This window comes from Pseudorasbora parva, chromosome 6 (genome assembly GCF_024679245.1).
Source record: "Pseudorasbora parva isolate DD20220531a chromosome 6, ASM2467924v1, whole genome shotgun sequence".
Taxonomy (NCBI): Eukaryota; Metazoa; Chordata; class Actinopteri; order Cypriniformes; family Gobionidae; genus Pseudorasbora; species Pseudorasbora parva.
Window position 1 is genome coordinate 46,077,978 of NC_090177.1, and position 24,358 is coordinate 46,102,335.

At 44.4% G+C, this 24,358-nt stretch overlaps 1 protein-coding gene across 1 annotated transcript; it reads left to right on the forward strand.

Moving 5' to 3' along the window:
* The first annotated feature begins 10,229 nt into the window (after positions 1 to 10,229).
* Positions 10,230 to 23,557, forward strand: LOC137079530 (golgin subfamily A member 6-like protein 7). Its single transcript, XM_067447483.1, has 3 exons — positions 10,230 to 10,628; positions 22,472 to 22,715; positions 23,298 to 23,557. Exons 1-3 carry the CDS (start codon positions 10,230 to 10,232, stop codon positions 23,555 to 23,557), a joined length of 903 nt encoding a protein of 300 aa, XP_067303584.1.
* The last annotated feature ends 801 nt before the right edge of the window (positions 23,558 to 24,358 follow it).

The window sequence follows — 24,358 nt, forward strand, 5'->3', positions numbered from 1 at the left end:
GTACATTATCCCGCTTATTACACGGCTACTAGTCTCAAATAAATTAGACACTAAATATTGTCTTGAGATTAAATATTTTATTAGCTCTTACGCAAAGCTTCCGCGAAGAAAAACAGTTCCAACCTGCTTTAAGCCTTTATCTATTGCTGCTAAATGTTGAAAATGAATGCTGAAAGGGTTAGTTCACCCAAAAATGAAACCAAGCCTATGATTTACTCACCCTCAAGTTATTATAGGTGTTTATGACATTCTTCTGTCAGACAAATACAATCAGAGTTATATTTAAAAAGTCAATACTAGCTAACGTTAATCCCAGCAGTAGTTGGAGCTGTTTTTGAAGTCCATAAAAAATGCAGCTGTCCGTCAAATAACGTGCTCCACACGACTCCGATGGGTTAATAGAGCCTTCTGATTCCAATCGATGCGTTTGTGTGAGAAAAATATCCATATTAAAAACGTTATAAAGGAAACCTGCCTTGAAGTCTTCCATTGTAACCCACGGCTGCTTAAGCCACAAGATGGCGCCAGCGTTAAGCACAGAAGTAGAACCGGTCAAGATAACTCGCAGTACCCGGATGAGCGGGTGTTATCTGGAAATAACGTACCGCTGGAATGTGCGATTGACCAATCAGAATCAAGTATTTCACAGAGCAGTGTAATAATAATTATTGTATACTGTGCCAGAAGATTAGTACTAGTGGATCTCAAACTACAATTTGTATATCTTGACATTCAGTCTGAAATGTATTATTATTGTTTTATAAACCAACATAACCTTAAAATCAATCCTATGCTGAACTGGTAACCAATTTAATTCCATTAAAGGTGTCATATAATGGTACATGCACTTTTACAAGCTGATTGTATGGAAATATATGTTGGCATTGCCTGTACACAACCATCCTATAATGATAAAAATCCATCCAGTGTTTTTTTTTATTAATCTCCTTATATGTTTTCCCCTCTCAAATCGAGCCATTCGACCGCGTGATGTCACACACGCCCCTCCACGATTGTTGATTGACAGCAGCGGTTCACCTCAGACCCGCCCTGAGCGAGCTTTCATCACAGTCCGTCATTGCTGACACGCTGGAGCATAATGGCGTCTAAGCGATTGTGGTGTTCTGTTCTTGGGTGTAATAATGAACACAGCAGTCATTCTGATGTTCCTAAATCCAAACCGCTGAAGACGCAGTGGCTGAGTTTTGTTTTCGAAGGGAATATTCCCCCCGATCAACGTCAATGCTTTCATGTTTGCGCAAATCATGTCTCACCAGACTGCTTTATAAACGAGGGTCAGTATAAAGCAGGTTTGGCTAAGAAGCTGCTCCTGAAAAAAGGATTGTTACCAACTATTCATGTTCTTGCTGCACCTCCAGAAGAAGTGAGTGTAGTTTGAAATGCTTGCAAGCTTCACGATGAATGCGGCTAAAGTTTACAGGGTAAGTTACATTACGGCATGCTTTCTATGTATGACGTTCTCAATATAATTCATAAATCCACGTTTATAATGAACAACGTTATTGTGTTATTACGAACTGTGTACGCTGGTGATAAAGTTAACGTGGACGTTGTAACACTACACTAAGCTTACTTCTGTAGATGTTTTATAATGGTGTCTGTTACTTTCAACAAAAAAAAAGTGTTGTTACAGTTATTACACTGCATAGATAACGTTACGCATCACTGACAAGCCTACAATTTACCGCAATTTTTAAAAAATTGGCATTAGCTGTAACATCAATCTGTAAATGAACTAACATATACATGAGTAAACACATAACATTCGTATCCAGGGCCGGCTCTAGCTCTTTGGTTGCCCTAGGCGAGATGGAGTTTTGCGCCCCCCACCCCTCCACCCCACTCACTTTTATCGTCTCTATTCTAATTCAGTACGTCTGTTTTCCTAGGCCTACCCCTAACCGAGAAGCACTTATTATTAAACACGTTCGACGCTTTATTTCCACTTTTCAAACATTTTCTCACTTTTTATTGAAAATAAATGCCTTTCCGATCTGATATGTGATGGGAAAAGGGAATAGAGCGAGTGTGGCAAAAGGCAGGATCGAACCTCTGATCATTCTGCATCAAATCTTTATGCCATGCATCTTACCACTACACTACAGCCACTGAAAAGAACTTGGTGAACACAGCATATTTGTCTTTAATGTAAATAATATGGCATCTTTCGTTAGGCTGCTCCAGTAAAAAAAAAAAAAAAAACGAGAGGCCGTATTTATTTCCTTCCGATGCCCACGTAGAGAGCGTTTGAAGCCTACTTTTCATAAATAACATGCATACGTTATCCATATTTATAACGAACTGGACTTTTGATATTTAAATGACATCCATGTAGGTTATTGATTATTGTCAGTGAAGTTATGTTTGCAATACGTATAGTAATTATGTAGAAAACTAGCAAGTGATAGCTTAGTGACAATATTAATAATATTTATAAAATAAATATTAGTTGATAAGATTGATACTACTAAGTAATTTTATTTTGTTTGACAACTTATTGGCTGAGATAAGAAGACTAACCTCTATACTGGGCTTTCTTTCGATTTTCTTCCTTTCTTTTTTTCTCTTTTTCCGTCCCTGTGCATCCGCGGGGTTTAGACGCCTCATTTTTGATGAACGCGCAAGATGAGCACTTGTCTTACCTAACGCCTGAACTAATAATCAATAATCACCATCAATTCAATCTAATAATCAGGTTAAGTAATTAAACGTGTGGCTGAGGGGGCGCCCTATGATGATCATGTTTAATAAACATGTTCTATTTCGCTTGTTCCAATTCTATGCTTAATGGGAAGTAATGGGTGGCACTAGAGCGCGCTCGCGCCCCTAACACAATTGCCGCCCTAGGCAACCGCCTAGCTCACTTATAGCAAACGCCGGCCCTGTTCGTATCTCACTACGCTACCGTTACCCTGCCAGTACATACAAAGATAGATCAAAGTGACATTACGTTAACCAACCATTCAGAAATGTCCTCTTCGAGCCTTAATTGTAAAACTTAGTTGGAGCTGTCATCTTGTTCCGGGTCCGACTCCGGTTCAGATTGATACGGTTGCAGAGATGTGTCCTCAGAGACTCCCATTAACATTTGTTCACCAAAATATACTCTACACTGTCACCACGTGTGTTGTGTCAAACCGAGGGGCGAGGTGAGCATTAAAGACACATGCACTGAAATGGCTTTGTGAAAACAGCTGTTTTTGACCAGGTAAATTGAGTGTTTTCTTACAGTACTAATGAGAATTTTTAAATAAAGTATATTACAAAGGTTTTATTTAGACACTAAAGAATCATATTAACTTGTACAAAAACGGCATTACATGACCGCTCCCCTTTTGAATTTCATTAGAACTCTGGCTGCTGCATTTTCAGTTGTTTCTTCACTTTAGAACCCTTAGGTAAGCCAGTGTATATAGCATTACAATAATCAGGATGACAGAAAATATTAGTATTTTTTAACATTTATTAGCATTATTAATTTTTAAACAAAGTTTAAAACAACTTCTATGTGTCAGACGAGGACACAGATGGTTAGTGCAGTGTTCAGTGTTTATTAAACAGAGGTAATGGACACAGGATGATCTTTACACATAGAGGGCAACACAAAGTGACACAGACTTTCCTTAGTGAAGACAGGTGATGAAGACGGTGACCACGAGGATGACGAGGATGAAGATAAAGATGATGAGGCAGACGGGCAGGTAGACTTCAGGTAAGTCGCAGGTAACAAAAGCCCCGTTTGCACCAAAATTACCCGGAACAATTTGTACCAGGAACTTTTTTTCTCCCCCCCCCCAGACCTGTAACTGTCTGCGTTTCCACTGCGATCTAAAGTTCCGTGAAGATTAGGCAAATTAGTCCGGTAAAGTAGGACTGCGCGCGACTGCTTCTCCAAGTCAGTGCCGGACAGTAATAATTTTTGCGCAACACTAGCCACGTTTACAAGCACACTTTTTTGTCATTCCGATTGAAAGATTTAATGGACTGTTTACATGAGCCGTTATCTAAACCGATCTGGTGTTTACATGTGATGACTTTCAATCGCAATCATTTTGTGACGTGCAGTTTGTCTGCCGCATCAAAAATGTCAACGCTGTTTTCTCCAGCAGCTAGAATGTGTTAACTGTAGCCATAGCAACTCTTAACGGCCACCAGGACTAATACAGTATTATTTAAGCTATTTTTTGTTAAGTGTAATAATCATTTCAGAAAAAATGTATTCTTCTGTCAGGTGCAGTTAAAGTAAAAACTGCCTGGGGCAATATACGCTATGTCATTATTTCAACATTATCTTCATAACTTATGAAATAAAAAGTTTACCCCTCAGAAAAATGTTCCTCTCTTGTCAACATGAGCGCGGCGCGCGCTGTCACGTCATGTAAGGACGCACACTTAAAAGTAATCGGTCAGGTCGTTTACATGGTGAAAAATAGAGTGTAAAAAAATAAACAACGAGTATGGAAGAGATTCAAGCTGTGCTGCTTTTGCTGGTTATGTATCGGTTTACTAAAGAGGTAATTAACAACGACAGAAAAGAGCACTAGCATATTCAGAAAGCTTGTAAAGCTAGATTTAAAATGACAATGTATATTATTATCAGCTATTATGGACATTGAACATGAGATGGCTGAGACGAACGCACGCCATCAGACAGAGAGCAAGACTGATATTTACTGAACGTAGACCGAACCTCGCAGAAGACTTTTAAAAATGCTGGTTGAAATAAAATGCTAAACCAATCAGCATGTTCAGTTCCCAAGTCCCGCCCTCGAAAGTTCCTGAACTTTGAAAAAGTACTACCTCGCAAGCAGGGCCGTTTGGAGGGGGAAATATTTACCCGGAACTTCATTTAGACCCTGGTTCCTGTGATCAAAACACACAGAGTACCACCCAAAGTTCCTGGTTCCTGGGTAAAGTTCCTGCGTTGGAAACGCGGCTAAAGGTGTTGATCAGTGCAAGACCAGACAGAGACTGTAGGGATGAGGAGTGCTTTATGTAGGGCACTGGTGATGGGGCACAGGTATTCAGGTGATTGGGAACGAGTGGGCGTGGCGTGAGATTCTGTGCCCGAAGGTGGTGGCTGTGTGGTTGTGACACTGGAATATAATTATGATTTTAAAGAGTATTGCTTTATTTTATACACTATCCATAGATACACACAATACTCAATATAGCCTTCATCTCAAACTGCAACATGACATCATGACTTTGCGTAAACATACACGCCACTTTCTAAAGCCAAGTGGCGTGTTATCTGTACGCATTTTGAGCTATCCGCGTGTATGTTCACACCATGTTATTTTGCGTGTAGGTCTACACCTAAACGAACCATCATCTCCGCGTGTATGTCTATGTGATTCCGCCAACCTGATCTCACAGAATTAATAGCCTAATTTTATATTTTGGAGCAACTAACTCCACTCCTACCCTAAACCTACCCACTCTCAACAATATAAAACACGTAACAGGCAAATAAATGTACAGCCACATGTATTTATTACAAGAACGGACCAAAGAACAGTATAAAAGTATTAACTCATGTTGCATTCCAAGTCTTCCGAAGTCATACGATATCTTCATGTGAAGAACAGAATTGATCTGAATGTTTTAGTCGTTGAAATGATGATCGCGCCCCTGTGTGAACAGAACACGCACGCACTCGTTCATTTTTCTGATTCAAATGATCCACAAGTCACGACAAGTTTAGAATGACGCAATTGGTCACGAGACACACGACAGCCAATGCTGTCAAAGCTGACGTGACGTTTCTTCCGGCGGCAGTATTTGAAATTTATTATTAATCTTTGGCGGATGGACTCGACATTCTTTTTGGGGATTTTCTTCACACAAATCAATCGTTTGGCCTCAGAACTCTTGGAATATTTGTAATTTCTGAATAAATTGTGCCTGCAGTCATATTTGCCAGTTATATCCTGTTTTTTATAATACACAAATGGGCAGGTTTAGGGAAGAGTTTGAGAGACACGTTCAAAATGTGTCTGAATATGTGTGTGTCCACAAGGTACATTTATAAACATACTAAATTATGTTTTTTTGAAAATGTAAAAAAAAGCAGAATGTTTCTTGTGATGGGTAGGTTTAGGGGCTGTGTGTGTGTGTGATGGGTAGGTTTAGGGTTAGGGGGATGTAGGGGTACAGAATGAAATGGCGTTGATAAACATGCTAAAATTTGAAAACGTTGCTAGGCAACGTGGGGGAGAGGACGCTGGCGTTGTCTGTTCGCCGCTTCTCCACCCACAAATCATGTTAATGTACTATTAGATTTAGATTTTATTTTATTTCCTTATGTTTGTGACTAGTCTAACAGTCAGAGCTACAATTGGGACTGTTGCTGATTGCTGGCAGCCACTGAGAGGACGTTGTTCGTTGTTTCGCTGTTTTCCACCGCTTCTCTAATGTTTATGTTTGAATTGCTGCGGTTGGTTGGTTCTGGTTTGGAGGACATTTGATGTTTCTCGCCGCGACTGCTCACTGGTGGTCTCCCTCGGGCTTAAGCTGCATGGTGGCTGAAGTTTGCACCGGGCTAGCGTCATCTGGGCCATCGTCATCGGCGTCCGGCATGATGTTGGGATGTTCTGCTTCTCGGCTGCGCCGCTGTTCCGTCCTGCATTGCGGCCGTGGAGCGGCTTGGACTTCTGCGCCGACCCCGGTGTGTCCAAAGAAAGTGCCCGGAAAAATGTTCTGCCTCCTGCATGGTGCTGCGGCGATCCCCATCGTTTGAATCGTCATGAAGATCCATCATCTGGTCTTCAGCTGTCGTGCCTCGACGATGTCATCAGGACACACTGCCGCTGGGAGAAATTTAAAACATGGAGTGGACCACAGTGTGCTGCGGAGCTAACAGAGACTTCCACCATCAGCTGTTTTCTGTTCACCATCAGCTCTGTTTCTGTTCACCATCAGCTCTGTTTCTGTTCACCATCAGCTGTTTTCTGTTCACCATCAGCTCTGTTTCTGTTCACCTTCAGCTCTGTTTCTGTTCACCATCAGCTCTGTTTCTGTTCACCATCAGCTCTGTTTCTGTTCACCATCAGCTCTGTTTCTGTTCACCGTCAGCTCTGTTTCTGTTCACCATCAGCTCTGTTTCTGTTCACCGTCAGCTCTGTTTCTGTTCACCGTCAGCTCTGTTTCTGTTCACCGTCAGCTCTGTTTCTGTTCACCATCAGCTCTGTTTCTGTTCACCATCAGCTCTGTTTCTGTTCACCATCAGCTCTGTTTTCTGTTCACCATCAGCTCTGTTTCTGTTCACCATCAGCTCTGTTTCTGTTCACCATCAGCTCTGTTTTCTGTTCACCATCAGCTCTGTTTCTGTTCACTTTCAGCTCTGTTTCTGTTCACCATCAGCTCTGTTTCTGTTCTGTTTTCTGTGTAGGTTGATTGTTTGTAGTATTCTATATTTTTACTTGTTATTCATTTTTTGTGTAATTCCCCCCCCCCCCCTTTGTTGCACTTTGAGATTCTTCGGAATGAAAAGTGCATTATAAATAAAATCTATTATTATTATTATTATTATTAAAAAGCGATTATGTGTCTTCATAGCATGCCAAAATGGCATACGAATTGGCGTGTCATACATACGCCATTTCATGAGATCAGTCTAAAAACTGACAAACTGACAGCTTCCTGCCTCCTGTTGTGTGTCTCCGGGCCTCTAGAGGTCCCCTGTGCCCCCCCCCGCCTTGGTTCTTCCTCGTGTGTCCTTGTTAGCCTTATCCAGGTCACCTGTGCCTTGTTTTTCCTAGAGTATTTAGCTGTGTTTTTTTTCACTTGTTCCTCACTCAGTTTTTGTGAGTCCTGGCTATGCATCATCCCCAGTCCTTCTAAGCTGTCTTAAGTAAGGTTTTCTTAGTTATTTGTATTCTCTGGTTCTGTTTTCTCCCCTCGTGGAGTTTTACTTTCTCCTGTTATTTTTGCACTATATCTATTTTTTATCTTACCTCATTCTGAGAAGAACTTTTGTTGGAGTTTTTTGTGACTTGCTAAATACCTTTTTTTTGCCTGGAGTGTTTCGTTTGGGTCCAACACCACCACCTCTGTGGCTAAGGGGTAGATCTCTCTACTCACCACACCAGAGACCCGAGTTCAAGCCCAGTTTATTACAGAAAAACTGAGTCACTGTCATGGACCCAGGGACACTCAGTACCAAGGATCTGTTGGCAGTGATCACTCAACATGAGTCATCCTTCCAGCGTCATGAAGCAGACCGTTTGAAGATTGCTTACATTATTACCCTTCTTTCAGATAAGGTACTCTCATGGGCCTCTGCAGTGTGGCCGTCTCAGGAAAGCTGTTGTGATTCCTACACAGCATTTGTGGAAGAGTTTAAGTGAGTGTTCTATCATCCTGTCAGTGGTGGGGAAGCTTCCAGGCGCCTACTCACTCTACGTCAGGGTTCCCGTAGCACAGCTGATTTTGCCATTGAGTTTCGGACCATAGCCGCAAGGAGCCGATGGAATGATGAAGCACTGAGGGTTTGTTTCCAGGGGGGGTTATCTGAGCTACTTCAAGATTAGTTCCCCACCCGGGAACCAGCTAAGGATCTTGAGTCCCTCATAGCAATGGCCATCCGCCTGGACAATCGTCTGAGAAAGCGGAGAACAGTTTGCCGCCAGATGTTTCAGTCCCATGCTCCTCTGAGCAGGTTTGTTTCTCTGAGCAGTTATTGATCCCTCATCCAGAGCTTCCCCGGCCCCTGAACAGCACCAGGCTTCCCCGTAGGACATACAGTTGGGCCGTTCTAGGCTTTCTCCTAACGAGAGGGAACGACACATGAGAGAGCGTCTGTGCCTCTACTGGGGTTTTTCTGACCACTTTCGCTTCACTTGCCCTGAGCTTTCGGGAAATGCCTGTCCCCACCCAGCTACAGGAGGGCTGTGATGGGGAAAATAAGAGCTCCTCCTGCTAACGCTGTCCTAGCCGTTCCAGCCACTCTGTCCTGGAATGGCCACCGCCGTTGGGTCCAGGCTGTGATCGATTCTGGTGCCGATAGGTAGGAGGTTCATTAAGAATTTCAGCTCTGTGGTGGCTCCCTTGATGGCACTTACCAAGGGAGGAGGAACCGAGATTCACTGGGGTCCAGAGCCAGCGAGGGTCTTTGAAGATCTCAAGCGCTGCTTCACTTCCGCTCCTATTCTTTCGATCCCTGACCCAGAAATACCTTTTGTGGTGGAGGTGGATGCCTCAGAGGTGGGGGTTGGGGCTGTCCTGTCACAGAGGGGTGATCGTGGAAAATTACACCCTTGTGCCTTCATGTCTCGCCGCTTGTCTGATGCTGAGCGCAACTACCACGTGGGGGATCGAGAGTTGCTTGCGGTAAAACTTGCCTTGGAGGAGTGGCGCCATTGGCTAGAGGGGGCTCAGCATCCTTTCCAGGTTCTCACGGACCACAAGAACCTGGAATACCTCCAGCAGGCTAAGCGGTTGAACCCACGTCAAGCACGGTGGTCCCTGTTTTTTTATCAATTCCAGTTTCTCCTGTCTTACAGATCTGGCACCAAGAATGTTAAGCCAGATGCCCTGTCTCGAGCCTACTCTTCTGAAACTCAAGAGAAGCCCCTGGTATCGATTATTCCGAGTTCTAAGATTGTCGCACCTCTTCAGTGGGAACTGGAAAGAGTGGTACGAGAGGCCCTTGCCCAGGAGCCTGATCCAGGCGGTGGTCCGCTGGACGCCTGTACGTTTCTCTATCTGCCCGGGCCCGGGTCTTGCAGTGGGATCATGAGTCGCCCTTGATGTGCCATCCAGGAAGTGCTCGCACTTCCCCAATTATATTAAAGACGATGAAATAATTCAGAAGCTGGTGGACTGGGGAGTAAATCCAATTCTTCCGTTAAGAAGAAGATATCATCCGGGCACCACTGTTGCTGATGGAACAAGGTTTTTAAGAGTTAAATTCCCACAGGACATTGTGACTTTTCCATACAATGTGAAGTTTGACACGGAGGAAGGACTGAAATACTTCAGAGTAATTCATGATGACCAACTTAAGTCATGCAGATTATGTGCAAGCACAGATCATGAAAAAAGACTGTCCTAAATATAAATTTAGAGATTGTCTGGAACAGGGGCATTTCGCGCGGGACTGCCAAGCCCCGCGGTGCCAAAGCTGTGAAAAGACATGGATGATGTGCATATGTAAATCTGGAGAGGAGGGTCATTCAGAAATGGAGACAGAGGTGCAGGAATAAATGGAAGAGACACGCAGTTGTACAAGGGAAGACGATATCCAGGAGGTGAATGGAATTTCTGAGGATTTATGTCAACAAGAAAAGGAGGACCGCATGAGGAGAGAGGATAATGGAGAAAAAGAAATGGAAGTGCACACGACAGAGACTGAGATACAACAAACTGCTGTTAATGATGGACAAATTAAAGAGAAAGACGACATCCAGGAGGAGAATGGAATTTCTGAGGATTTATGTCAACAAGAAAAGGAGGACTACATGAGGAGAGAGGACAACGGAGATCAAGAAATGGAAGTGCATAAGGCAGAGACTGAGATACAACAAACCACTGTAAATGATGGACAAATTAAAGAGAAGGAAGGTGCAACATTGAGTGAAACTGAAGTTGGGCGGAACAAAGAGGTGAGAGATGAGGAAACTGAGTTTGACAATAGAACATTGGACATTATGAAACGTAAAACGACAAGAGGAACACAAATAAATATTCAACGAGTATTAAAGAAACGTCTCAGGTTACGTATGTAACCCTAGTTCCCTGAGGGAACGAGACGCTGCGTCGAAACGCTGTGAGAACGCCTCTGCGTTAATGCGTCGTGAAGCGCCTGTAGAACCATTCCATCGGAAAAAAGATCGATCGTCGGCGTGATGACGTCATCGACCGGAAGCTATAAAACGTCCGTGAAAACAAACAGGAACTAACTTCTGATAAAGCCTGAAGTAAGTGATCACGGACACGCCGGGAGTATGGCAAAGCGACGCAGCGTCTCGTTCCCTCAGGGAACTAGGGTTACATACGTAACCTGAGACGTTCCCTTTCGGGGAACTCGAGCTGCGTCGAAACGCTGTGAGAACGCTTATACCCACATCGCCATAGGACCAAGTGTCTCGTATGTGTGAAGCCGAAGCGCACACGGTTACGAGAGTACCTGTGCCCCTACTGTAGATGCCAGGTCTAGTTCGTAGAACCTGACGAAGGTAGAAGGAGACGACCATCCGGCCGCGTTGCAGATATCGTGGAGGGAAGCCCCCGACAAGAGTGCTTTAGAAGCAGCCATACCCCTGGTTGAGTGCGCCCGGACAGCCAGTGGAGATGGCTGCCCGGTAGCTTCATAAGCAAGTGAGATGGCCTCGACCACCCACTTGCTCATCCTCTGCTTGGATACTGGGGCCCCCTTCTTAGGGGGTCCAAAGCAAACAAACAATTGTTCCGATTTTCTCCACAGGGCAGCTCTGTGAACATAAGTATCCAGTGCCCTCACAGGACACAGCAGATTTAACCTTTCCTGGTCTGACGTCATAAACGGAGGAGGACAGAAGGCTTGTAGAGTGATGGGGCCCCGTGGGCTCGTAGGAACCTTGGGGACATAACCCGGCCTGGGATGCAGAAATGCTTTCACCATCCCTGGCGCAAACTCTAGACATGAGGGCCCTACTGACAGGGACTGAATATCTCCTATCCTTTTAAGAGATGAAATGGCCAAAAGGAAGATAGTTTTTAAGGTGAGGAACTTATCCGAAACCTCCTCCAGAGGTTCGAACGGAGGTCCGGACAAGCCCCTCAAAACAATGGCCAAGTCCCATGCTGGGACCCTCGAGTGCATAACTGGCCTCAACCTTAATGTGCCACGAAGGAAGCGTGTAATTAGAGGGTGTCTTCCCAAAGACACTCCACTGCAAGGGACGTGGAAGGCACCCAAGGCCGCCACGTACACCTTAAGTGTGGAGGGGGTCAACCCTGCCGAGAACCTCTCCTGCAGGAACTCCAGCACTGTACCAACCGGGCAGTTAACTGGGTCCCACTGGCGTTCTCTGCACCATGCTGAGAAAAGTCTCCATTTCAAAGCGTACAGCTTCCTTGTGGACGGAGCTCTGGAGTGTAGGATGGTCTCCACGACCTCGGCCGAGAGACCTTCCTCTATGAGCCTAGCCCCCTCAGAGGCCAGGCCCACAGTTTCCACATCTCCGGGCGTGGGTGCAGGAATCTCCCGCCCGCCTGAGAGAGTAGATCCCTCCTGATCGGAATCTCCATCGGAGAGCCTTCCAGGAGAGATATTAGGTCCGAAAACCATACTCGGGTCGGCCAGTTCGGAGCCACTAGAAGTACCTGGGCCCCGTCCCGGCGTACCCTCTCCAGAACTCCTGGAAGCAAGACAATCGGGGGGAAGGCGTACAGAGGCAGCCTCGGCCACTCCTGTACCATGGCATCCAGCCCCAGCGGGGCCGGATGGGTCAGAGAAAACCACTGCGGGCAGTGAGAATTCTCCCTTGAAGCGAACAGGTCTATCTCCGCTTTCCCATAAACCTTCCAAAGGAGCTCCACCACCTCTGGGTGGAGTCTCCAGTCCCCGGGCCTCGGCCCCTGTCTCGACAGGCTGTCTGCTTCCTGATTCAGGGCCCCCGGGATATATACTGCCCTGATTGACAGCAATTTCCCTTGGGCCCACAGGAGGATCCGATGTGCCAATTTGTCAAACGGACGAGACCTCAGACCCCCCTGGTGATTTATATAGGCCACCACGGACGTGTTGTCTGTTCTGACTAGTACATGGTGGCCCCTGAGGTCGGGCAGGAACTGTTTCAATGCAAGAAACACTGCGAGCATCTCTAGCCGATTTATGTGCCAGTGCCGCTGATGTTCCTGCCATAGACCCTGGGATGAGCGACCACTCATGGTCGCCCCCCCAGCCCGTGAGAGAGGCGTCTGTCGTTAGCGTTACGCGACGAACATGAGCCCCCAACACGGGACCCTGAGATAAAAACCCCGGGTATTTCCACATGACCAGAGCACGTAGGCATCGCCGCGTGACTTTGATCGTGCGGAGCGGATTTCCCCTCGGGGAGAACCCTTTTGTTTTGAGCCACCACTGCAGTGGCCTCATGTACAGTAGGCCAAAAGGTATCACGTTGGACGCTGCTGCCATGAGACCTAACAGTTTCTGGAACCGTTTCACAGTGACGGCTCGGCCTAGCTTCTGTTCTTTGGCGGCTGCCAGGATCGATGCTATGCGTGTTGGCGATAATTGCGCCCGCATAATTACCGAGTCCCAGTTCACACCTAGAAAAGTGGTTCTCTGAGCCGGAGAAAGCACACTCTTCTTGGCGTTCAGCCTCAACCCCAGCTTCGACATATGGGCGAGAACAGCATCTCGATGCTGAACCGCCATCTGCTCTGTATTCGCTAGAATCAGCCAGTCGTCGATATAGTTCAGTATGCGGATGCCCTGTAGACGCAGCGGCGCCAGAGCTGCATCCACACACTTGGTGAACGTGCGGGGTGACAGTGCTAGACCGAAGGGAAGTACACGATATTGGTATGCCTCTCCCCCGAAGGCAAACCTCAGGAACTTCCTGTGATGTGGAAGGATGGAGACATGAAAATAAGCATCTTTGAGGTCTATGGTGACAAACCAATCCTCCGATCTGACCTGCGCTACAATCTGTCTGAGTGTAAGCATCTTGAATTTGAGCTTGGCCACCGAGCGATTCAATAGCCGCAGATCTAATATCGGGCGTAAGCCCCCATCCTTCTTCGGCACGATGAAGTAACGGCTGTAAAAGCCAGACTCCCTGCTGGGAGGGGGAACCCTCTCTATAGCCCCTTTTTGCAGGAGTGTCTCTACTTCCTGTGCCATTACCAGAGCCTGCTCCGGGCCCACCTCTGTAGGTAGGACACCGCAGAAAGGAGGTGGCCGACTTTTGAATTGAATGGCGTACCCCCTTTCTACTATCTGCAGGACCCAACGAGATATATTTGATAGACGTTTCCATTCGTCTAGAAAATCTACTAAGGGAACCAGCCTCTCGAGGCTGGCCTCTGGTGTATTTTGAGCAACAAATGCAGTGCCCTGAAGCGGCGGACCGGCAGGGAACGACTGACTTGACTGCTCGGGGACCCCCCGGAGGGGGTGCGGACCACCCTCGGGTGGCCCGCGGAGACCGACTGCGCCCCGGCATTGCGGCGGGGTTGGCAGCGCGGCCCCCCGAGGGTGCCGTAGGGAAGCGGGTACCGTTAGCAGGGGTAAACACCGCTTCCCTATGGGGGGAACCACCCTCAGCGTCCTGACGCTTCTGGCGTCAGGAACGCTTCGACGAGGCCTTCTTGGCGATCAGGACTGTCCGCAGATCAGCCCTGCCCCTCGAAGGCCTCGCCTGAGAGCGCCGCCCCTCGTCCCCGCGCTGAGGGGGAGCTCGAGCGGCGACGCTCTGTTTTTGTTGCGCCCTGTGAGCGGAGCTCGTACTCGGCTTAGGCTGCCTGATGTCAGCGGCAGCCCCAGGGACCTGGACCCGGAGAGGGAGAAACTGCTTTAGCGCCGCAGCTTGTTTCTTTGACTCCTGGAACCTCTCGGTGACAGTGTGTACTGCGTCACCGAAGAGGCCACCAGGAGACAGCGGCGCGTCGAGCAGGAAGCTTTTCTCCCTCTCCTTGATTTCAGTGGGGTTGAGCCATAAATGTCTCTCCGTAGCCACCAATGCTGCCATAGAGCGGCCAACACATCTGGCCGTCTCTTTGGTGGCCCGGAGAGTCAGATCAGCTGCTGTTCTTAGCTCATTTATGACATCACCCCCCACTTCATCACGTCCATCTAAGTCCCTGAGCAGGTCAGCCTGATAAGCCTGCATTATAGCCATGGTATGCAGGCATGCAGCAGCCTGACCTGCCGCCGAGTACGCTTTGCCCACCAGTGCCGACGTTGTTTTTAATGGTCTGGTGGGCAAAGTCGGGGCCTTCAGGGACGATGCCGAGGAAGGCGAGAGATGGCTCGCAAGCGTCTGTTCTACCTTTGGCATCGCCCAATAACCGTAGTGCTTCAGCCCCATGATGTTGCTGTAGACCGAAGTCTGAGGGCTGAACACACGGTATGATGCCGGTCTCTTCCATGATGTTGCCACCTCGGTGTGCAAATCATGGAAGAATGGCAGGCCCCGCCGCTGAGGTTCTGAAGCGCGAGCGGGCAGGAATCTTTCATCTAATTTGCTAGATCTTTTTCTTCCTGCCTCAGATCTCTCTACGGGCCAGTCAATATTTAATCTGGCCACAGCTCGCGTTAGAACCTCAACGAGCTCCTCACTCGCAGGGGACTGAAGTGGCGAATCTTCAGTCGCGATGCTCTCAACGTCCACCTCCTCGGAGCTGGATAGTTGGAGCACCGGCGGCTCTCTCGGGGGGGAAGAAACCGCAATGCGTGCTTCCAAGCCCCGAGAAGAACCGCTGGATGGAGCAGGTGAGGGCAGAGATAAGGCAGCGCCCGTCTCAAACCCCTCTGCAACATCCAATTGTGAACCCCACGACTGCAGCCTCCGCTCTGCCTCGGCAGCAGCGGGACCAGAGCCGCGGGGAACACGAGCCGAAGCACCCTCCTCGAAGAGTGCCCGGCGGGAGCGCAGCGTTCTCAGTGGCATACGCTCACAGTGCTCGCAAGCAGCCCCCTCGAGGGCTGCCTGGGCATGCTGCGCTCCCAAGCAGGCAACACAAAGAGAGTGTGTATCCCCACTCGTGATGTAGCGTGGGCAGGGATGTACACACCTCTTGAACTGACTGCTTTCACTCGCCATTTCTCTATCTATTTATTTTCTCTTTTTTGTAAATATAAGGAATATTTAACAAAGGGTGGAAAAACTCTTTCAATAGACAGACAAAAACACCAAATAGACAGACAGGTTCACACAGATCGCTTGCTGAAGGCTCAGAAGCTAGTTCCTGTTTGTTTTCACGGACGTTTTATAGCTTCCGGTCGATGACGTCATCACGCCGACGATCGATCTTTTTTCCGATGGAATGGTTCTACAGGCGCTTCACGACGCATTAACGCAGAGGCGTTCTCACAGCGTTTCGACGCAGCTCGAGTTCCCCGAAAGGGAACAAAAGTTAAGAAGAGAAGATAAGAAAAAGGTTAATCAAAGATAAAATATATCTTTATTGATAGATCTTAAGAGAGACCACATATTGATGATGGTTTGTTTTGGTTTGTGTTTTTTCTTTTATTTCATTATGAGTAATTTATGTGTGGTCTCGATTAATGTTAGAGGGTTGACATCTAAATGGAAGTTTGAAAATGCGATCACTTTAACAAAAAAAAGTGATATTATATGTATTCAAGAGACTGGATGGAATGAAACAATACTAGATGATTTAAAAAAATGTTGGGATGGAGAAATATGTTATAGAAATGATAACAAATATGTTATTTGTAAGAAAAGAGGTTTGGCGATACTCATCAGAAAGCGAGTAGTAGAATCAACAAATGTCCTACTTAAAGATAACCATGGAAGGATTTTAACTGTCAAAATCATGGATAGAGGGGAAGAAATAACAATATGTAATATACATGCTCCTAATGAAGATACAGAAAGAGTTCTTTTTTTAAAGAATTGAGTATTTTAATCAATGGATGGAAGAATGTCACTGTTATAGGAGATTTTAATACTGTTTTAGAAAGGAAAGATGTTGAGGATCATATGGTGTACAGAGCAGATGTTGGAAGAAAAGGATTGAAATGTATGATGGATGAACACAAATTAGTAGATGTATGGAGAGATAGAAACACTGTCAAAAGGGAATATTCAAGAAGGCAGTGGGTGAATAACATTTTAAAACAAAGTAGAATAGATTTTATTTTATGTGACAGAAGTTTTGAGCATTTTATTTCAAGAGTTTTTTCTAAAATGTATAGTGGGAGTGATCATGATTTTTATACATTATGATGGACTTCAGTGGAGTGGAAAGAGGACCAGGGGTATGGGTGGTTAATGCAGAACTCTTTAAGAATGATATTTATAAAATGGAAAATTTGATTATTAATAGTGTAGATGATGTTTTATATGATGAAGCAATATGTGTGTGGTGGGACAATATTAAATTAGACATTAAAAGGTTATCAATAGAATGTTCCAAGAAAATACTAAAGAGCTAAAGAAAGAGAATTAAATAGAGAATGGGAAAAGGAAATGGAAAAGGTAACCGAAGGAAACATGGACATTAGGAAAATAGTAGTGCTAGAAGATACATTAAAAAAAAATGGAAGAGGACAAATGTATGGGTGCTAGAATAAGAAGCAAGATCAGAAACACGGTGGAAGGAGAAAGAAGTACAACATTTTTTTATGAAGTAGAAAAGACTAGACAAAAAGCTGATTTAATGAAGAATGTTTCATTGGAAGGTAATAGCATAAAAGATAAAGAAGGGGTTTTAAAAGCGGTCCAGGACTTTTATGGTGTTTTATTTAGGACGGAAGGAGTTAATGAGGAAGATGAAAAATTCCTGTTAAATCAAATTAAAGTGAAAGTAAAAGAAGATGATAAAAAAATGTGTGATGCGGACATAACAGAAGAGGAGATACATGAAGCTATAATGAAATTAAATAATGGGGAAAGTCCTGGTCTAGATGGTTTATCATCTGAATTTTATAAGGTTTTTAAAGATGTTTTAATACCGATATTGAGAGATCTCTTTTTAGTGATCTTACAAAACGGACAATTGAGTGAGAGTATGAAAAAAGGAATGATTAAGATAATTTATAAAAAGAAAAGGAATAAAGATGATTTGCGAAATTATAGACCGTTAAGTATGCTTAACACTGATTATAAAATATTAGCAAAGATTTTCGCTAATAGACTTAAAAGAGTAATTCCTCATATTGTCAAAACCAATCAAGCGTACGGTATATTAGGAAGAGATATAGCTGACACGGTGACGAGCATTAGAGACTTAATATGGTATATGACAGAGAAAAAGGGTGATGGTTTTTTATTTAGTATAGATTTAGAAAAGGCATTTGAGAGGGTGGAACATAAATATTTATTTGATTTGATGAAACAATTTGGTTTTGGGAACAATTTTATAAAGTGGATGAAATGTTTTTACACAGATATTTTTAGCTGTTTTAAAATAAATGTTTTTTTAACAGATTATGTAGAAATTTCTTGATCAATAAGGCAAGGTTGCCCCTTATCGGCCTTACTATATTCATGAGTTGTTGAACCGTTAGGTTTAGCTATAATGGGAGAAAAAGAAATAAAAGGCATTTTAATAGAAGGCAATGCAACAGAACAAAAGATTTTCCAGTATGCGGATGATACCACTTTGTTTATAAAAGATTTAAATAGTTTTGATAAAGCTATGGGTATTTTTGATAAATACTGTCGAGGTTCAGGTGCAAAAGTAAATAAGGAAAAAACAGAATATATGAAGATTGGAAAAGTGGAAGTTCCCCAAAGAAATTGGTGCTTCAAGGAACAAAAAAGTAATATAAAAATTTTAGGCATTACTCTTGGATGTGATGAGATGATAAATAGAGAAATAAATTGAAACGAAGTTGTGAATAAAATGGAGAAAACATTAAATTTTTGGAAACAAAGAGTACTGTTCCTTAAAGGGAAGGTGCTTGTCTTAAATTCTCTTTTTCTTTCTAAAATGTGGTACGTTTTAAGTGTAGCTTGTTTATCAACGTGGGTATACAAGAGAATAAAAACTATGGTTTTAAAGTTTCTTTGGGATGGAAAGCCGTCAAAAATTGCCTATAATACAATCATCGGAAAAGTGGAAGACGGAGGATTAGGACTAATAGATCCATGGTTGAGAATGAAAAGCATGAGGATTAAAATGGTTAAAAAGTTTTTAAACAAAGAAGATATCCCATGGAAGTGTGTTATGGGTTATTTTATGAATAAGTGTGGACAAATAGGAGATGATTTTTTATGGATGGCTTTTAAGGATAATATGATAGTAGGGCTGGGACAACGCGTTGACGTCATCGATGACGTCTACGCAAAAAATACGTCGACGCAAAATATGCGCGTCGATTCGTCAGACTCAAAATAAAGATGGCGAAGCCGGAGAGTAGTAGCAACCATAGATGTACATAATAAAGTATATTATGTAATTAAGTATATTATTTATTATGAATATCTATGGTAGCAACACGAGTGGCTCCTCAGACTTTCAGAAGTGCAAGGCTTGCGGGTTGGCCACAGTCTATGGGGTTGGCGCGCGGTGCGCACGGAGCATCACAGGCATGCGCGCACGCGTTTTGTTGTCACGGCTACATAAACAAATTTCTGCACAAAGGAAGACAGATGTTTTGGTAATATTTGATGTATTTTAATCACAAAAAAACGTTTACATCAAGTGAAAGCATCGGACACATTGGCTCCGTTACCTACATAATAAGCTGTTTTAAATTTAAAATGTTCAGTGTCTAATCGCGCTGATGTGACCGAGGGTATCCATCCTCTAAGTGAGCAGTTTCATCCCAGGACTATTCCGGTTTTAAACGGAATATTGGCGCCCGTAATGCACTCTACATGTAACTTTTTTCACTGTCATGCCGCGGATGCGGCGTTTCTGTTACGTGTCAGCCACGGGGCTGTGTGGCGTTTTCTCTGCCTTTGGACACTAGAAGCGTGTCTGACGCGGCGCTGCTGCTGCTATTGATGCGGAGGGAAGCCCTATTCCTAATGTTAAACATAAATAGCCTACTGATACAGCAAAGACAACGTCGGCAGTAGCCACATATCTATGGTATTGACGGCAAAATAGGCTACAGAATATTTCGTTCTGTATTGACAGTTGCAATATTTCAAAATCGATAATTGACGTTTTTTATTATTACAATTAGGCCTATATCTGCATTTATGTAAACCTACAGACTTTCAAACATGAAAATGTAATTTAATAATATGTATTCGTGTCAAAATGATATATAAACATCTTTTCCTATTCTATTTTGCCTGGAGACGCTCCCAACACGCGTGAAAAATAAGCGCTCTTCTATTTCTAGCATGCACGCGTTTTCCGCGCATCACAGGCAGTGTGCAAACTCCAACCTGTTAACATGTGAGCCGAAACAAAAACGGACACGCCACGCAGCCGAGACGCTCACGCTTGCAGTGTGTCCCCGGATTTCATTAACCAACTTGTTGATATTTAATCGATGGGCATAGCCTGTAGGCTGAGTTGCATAGAAAAATCGTATGATATGTTTCTTTGTTGTAGGTTAATACTTATTTATTTGTGTGTGTGTGTGTGTGTGTGTGTGTGTGTGTGTGTAGCCTACTTAATGTTTTCAAGGTTTTATTGAATGCATTGCTCTTGTATAGTCTTACTTTGGAATTTTAAGAGCAATAAACATATATTGCAATGTTAAGGAATTAGTTTTTTTTCATTCAGATAATTAAATCAACATGTATGTGGTGTGACAGGCAGCGGGGCGAGGGACCGCGAGAGCGGGCCGGTGATTAATGTTCATGAGTGCCAGCTGCGTGGCACACCGGTCTCATCTCGCGGCCATGTGACGGGAGTATAAAAGGAGGAGCAAGGACAGCGGAAGACGAGAGAGGACCAGGCCTGGATTTTATGTTTAGTATTGTTTATGTGTTTGTGGGCAGTCGTCCGTGAAAGTTTTACTTTCGTTTTGTTTATTTCTTTTGAATTAATAAATGTTGTTGAACGTTCGCCGGTTCCCGCCTCCTTCCTTCCATCCACGAACCGCGTTACATTTGTGCCGAAGCCTGGGAGGAAGGAGGGACGCGCTGTCGGAGAGCCCTCGCTGCTGAGGGGGATCGCGGTGCTGAGGAGTTCGGGCAGCGCGGATGATGAAAGACCGCGAGTGACTGCCCGAGGCAGTGGTGCTGGAGCGAGTGAAGACCGGTGGGACGGAGAGCTTGCTGCCGTGCCCCTGGGTCGAGGTGGGGTGGCGGCCGTCCTGGAGGGAGCGGAGGAGTTGCCGGCGTTCGCCGTGGGCCGGAGCCTGCTGCCATCCGCCGGAACGGGGAGGAGCAGGGAACGCGGAGCTCGCTGCCGACTGCCCTCAATAGGAGGAGCCACCGCCGGCCGCCAGGGGGCGGAGGAGGATCGGGCCGTCCACCGGGCGTCCAGCACATAGCACCGCGAGGAAGAGCCTCTCGGCTGGTGAGGACCGAGTGGCAGTGTGTCGGGGAACCGGACCAGAATTTTTTTTCTCTTTCTTTCTTTTTTCCCTCTCTCCCCTCTCTCGTCCGCGGGCTCCTCGTGCTCCCGTCTACATTTCTCTCACCTCTCTGTCCTTACCCCCAGGTGCTGCGGCCGCCGTGATCGCCCGTGAGGGGCTGTCGTCCGTGAGGGGCTGCCCGCGGTTTTACTTTCGTTTTGTTTATTTATTTTGAGTTAATAAATGTCGTGAAACATTCGCCGGTTCCCGCCTCCTTCCTTCCATCCACGAACATCATTACAATGTATAAATTGCTATTAGGCAATTAATGGGGAGATAATCTGTAATCGAATCGAATCGCAACCGAATCGGACAGGAAAAATTAATTGTTAGATTAATCGATGCACCGAAAAAATAATCGCTAGATGAATCGTTTAAAAAATAATCGTTTATCCCAGCCCTATATGATATTGAATATACCAGAGTTTTATAAAGAACTGTTGAGAGCCTGGAAGTTGTTTTATGATAATCTGTATGTAGAGATTGAGGGGAGAAAACAGTATCTACGGCAACCCTTGTTTTTAAATCAAAATAATAAAGGTAAAAAACAAATGTTTTATGGGAATTGGTTCGCAGTAGGTTTTAGACAAGTTAAAGGCATATTTTATGAAGTGAAACCTGGATTTTTACCCACGCAAGCGATAATTGACTCACTGGAGGAAAGGGAAGATATAGAAGACAAAAGGAAAATTGAAGAACAATATACAAAACTAAAGTTAGCATTGCCAGAATATTGGATAAAAGCAATTGAGGAAAAAAAACGAATGTGAGAATGAAAAACCAAGGGTTTTTTTGAAAAAGGGGGATGATAAGACTGTTATAAATGATTGTGTGATCAAGATGTTTTATACCTGTTTATGTAAGCCTGTTTTTGTAAAACCTAAAGCGATAGAGGATTGGGAGAAGTTTTTTGACAATTTTGATGCTTCAAAAATATGGAAAAATGTAAGAGTGAATTTTAAAAGTCCGTTTTTGGAAAATTTTGATTTTTTAATAAGACACAATTGCATGATGACGAAAATGATTTTATATAAAAGCAGACTAGCGCAAGATGATATGTGCAAAGTGTGCTTGGAAAAAAAGGAAGGTGTTTTGCATTTATTTTTGAAATGCGGAAAGTTAAGTGATTTTTTTAAAAATGTTAAAAAAGATGGTATATGATTTGTTGTATGATGACAAGATTTCATTGGAAGAATGGGATGTAATGTTATTGTTTGGATTTGATCGAAAGGCCAAAAACAAGTACGCTCTTAATTTTAGAATTTTATTTTGGGTTTATAGCTCCCCCAGCAGCGGTTTGCTGTTTGGGGGGGCCAGCAAAAGACTGTTTTGTACTTCTCCAAGATGGATGCAGAAAGCATGGCAGCAAACAAAAGAAGCAAGATGAGGGGAGGACAAACAAACAAAGGACCAGGCATGCAGGGAGACAACGAGAGTGGACCGCAAACCTCTAAACATGTGGACATTGAACAAAGGGAAGGCTTCCGCCGGACAATTCTTCATGCAATTCTTCAACAGAAGAGAGGTATGAGGAGAACGCCATGAGGGTTGTCTCAAAGAGTTGACGGTGGAAGTGGAAGTGACTGGAACTGAGAACATTTCAATGATGGACTTATTAAGAGGTTTAAAGAAGAAGTGTGGTGAGGTACTAGGATGCAGAGTGAGAGGAGAAAGGTATATTAAATGACATTAAAGGATGATATGACAAAGAATAAATTAATGGATGGAGTGAGGGTAAAAGGAGCAATGGCACATGCCAGAGACATTGTGAGCAATGAGATGGTGGTGTCTTTCATCAATCTGCCAGTATACTTGGAAGACCAGAGGATTCTGGCAAAGTTGGATGAGTGGGGGGTGAAACCGATGTCCGCCAAAAAGCGACGGGTATGGCCCGGAACAGACATTTTAGCTGGAACAAGATTCCTGCAAGTTCGGTTTACGAATGAAGTTCGCTCACTCCCGTATTCAACCAGGTTTGAGACATAAAGAGGCGTGGAGTATTTTCGAGTTATACATGACAGGCAGGTGCGTGTCTGCAGGTTGTGCATCAAAGAAGGACATTTGTTCAGAGAATGCCCAGCATTGAAATGCTTTGTGTGTGGCAAAGTCGGCCATTATCCAAGGGAGTGTGGGGAAAGAGCAGCTGGAGTGTCAGATCAGGAGACTGGACAAAGTGAAGACGATAAGAGGGGAGAGGAGGATCAAGCGGGGAAGATTAGAACGGAGAGCGGGCACGACATGGATGTTACGAATGACGGAGGAGAAAGCGGTGACAGTCAGGATATAACTAAAAGGGGACAAAGAGATGAGACAGCTGGTGAAGAGGCTGATGATGAGGAAAGAATGGAAGAGAAGGAAAAGGAGTAGGAGAAGGAGGAGAAAGAGAAAGAGAGAGAGGAGGAACAGGACGAAGAAGACAAAAAGGAGGAAGAGGATGAAAAGGATGTAAAGGTAGTGGGAGCTAAGAAAGAGCAGAGGGTAGTGCAACAAGTGATACCACAAAAGAAAGAAAGTATGATCCCACAAAGGATGCAGACGGCATCACAAAGACTGACCGTTAAAAGAAAGGCAGAGCGAGATAAGGGCAGAATTGAACTGATAAAAGAACAACGCTCTGGTACTTGAATTCTGGTATGGTATTAGATGTTTTGTGCAAAAAAAAAAATGTTTTGTTTTCTTTGGGTTGCTAGTATGATTTCTGTTCCTTCAGTAAATGCAAATGGGTTAAGGAAGATTAATAAGTTGAATGAGTTAAAATTTACATATAGGAGTGATTTAATTTGTGTTCAAGAAACTAATTGGGATGATGAAAAAGTGAGGGAAGTAAGGGAGTTATGGAAGGGAGATATATACTTTAATAATGGTGCAAGAAACGCAAGGGGTGTAGCGATAATGATTAAAAAAGATAGGATTGAAAATGTAAGGCAGGTGAGACCAAGTAGGGAGAATTTTGATTATAGAATTTAAATACAAAGAAATGGAATTCAGATTAATTAATTTATATGTTCCCAATGTGGAAAACGACAAGAGGAGGTGCATAGAGGAGCTAAAGGATCTAATTGTTGGAAGGTGCATAATAGTGGGCGATTTTAACATTATATGTAGTAGACTGGATGTTGGGAAAGGGGGGAGTTTCAGGTGGGAAAAATCCAGATTAATGTTAATGGA

Coding starts and splice junctions, on each gene's coding strand:
- LOC137079530 (XM_067447483.1), top strand. CDS start 10,230: ATGGAAGAGACACGCAGTTGTACAAGGGAAGACGATATCCAGGAGGTG. Junction 10,629..22,471: donor AAGTTGGGCGGAACAAAGAG/GTGAGAGATGAG, acceptor TTGGGTTTATAG/CTCCCCCAGCAGCGGTTTGC. Junction 22,716..23,297: donor AATTCTTCAACAGAAGAGAG/GTATGAGGAGAA, acceptor TGTGTGGCAAAG/TCGGCCATTATCCAAGGGAG.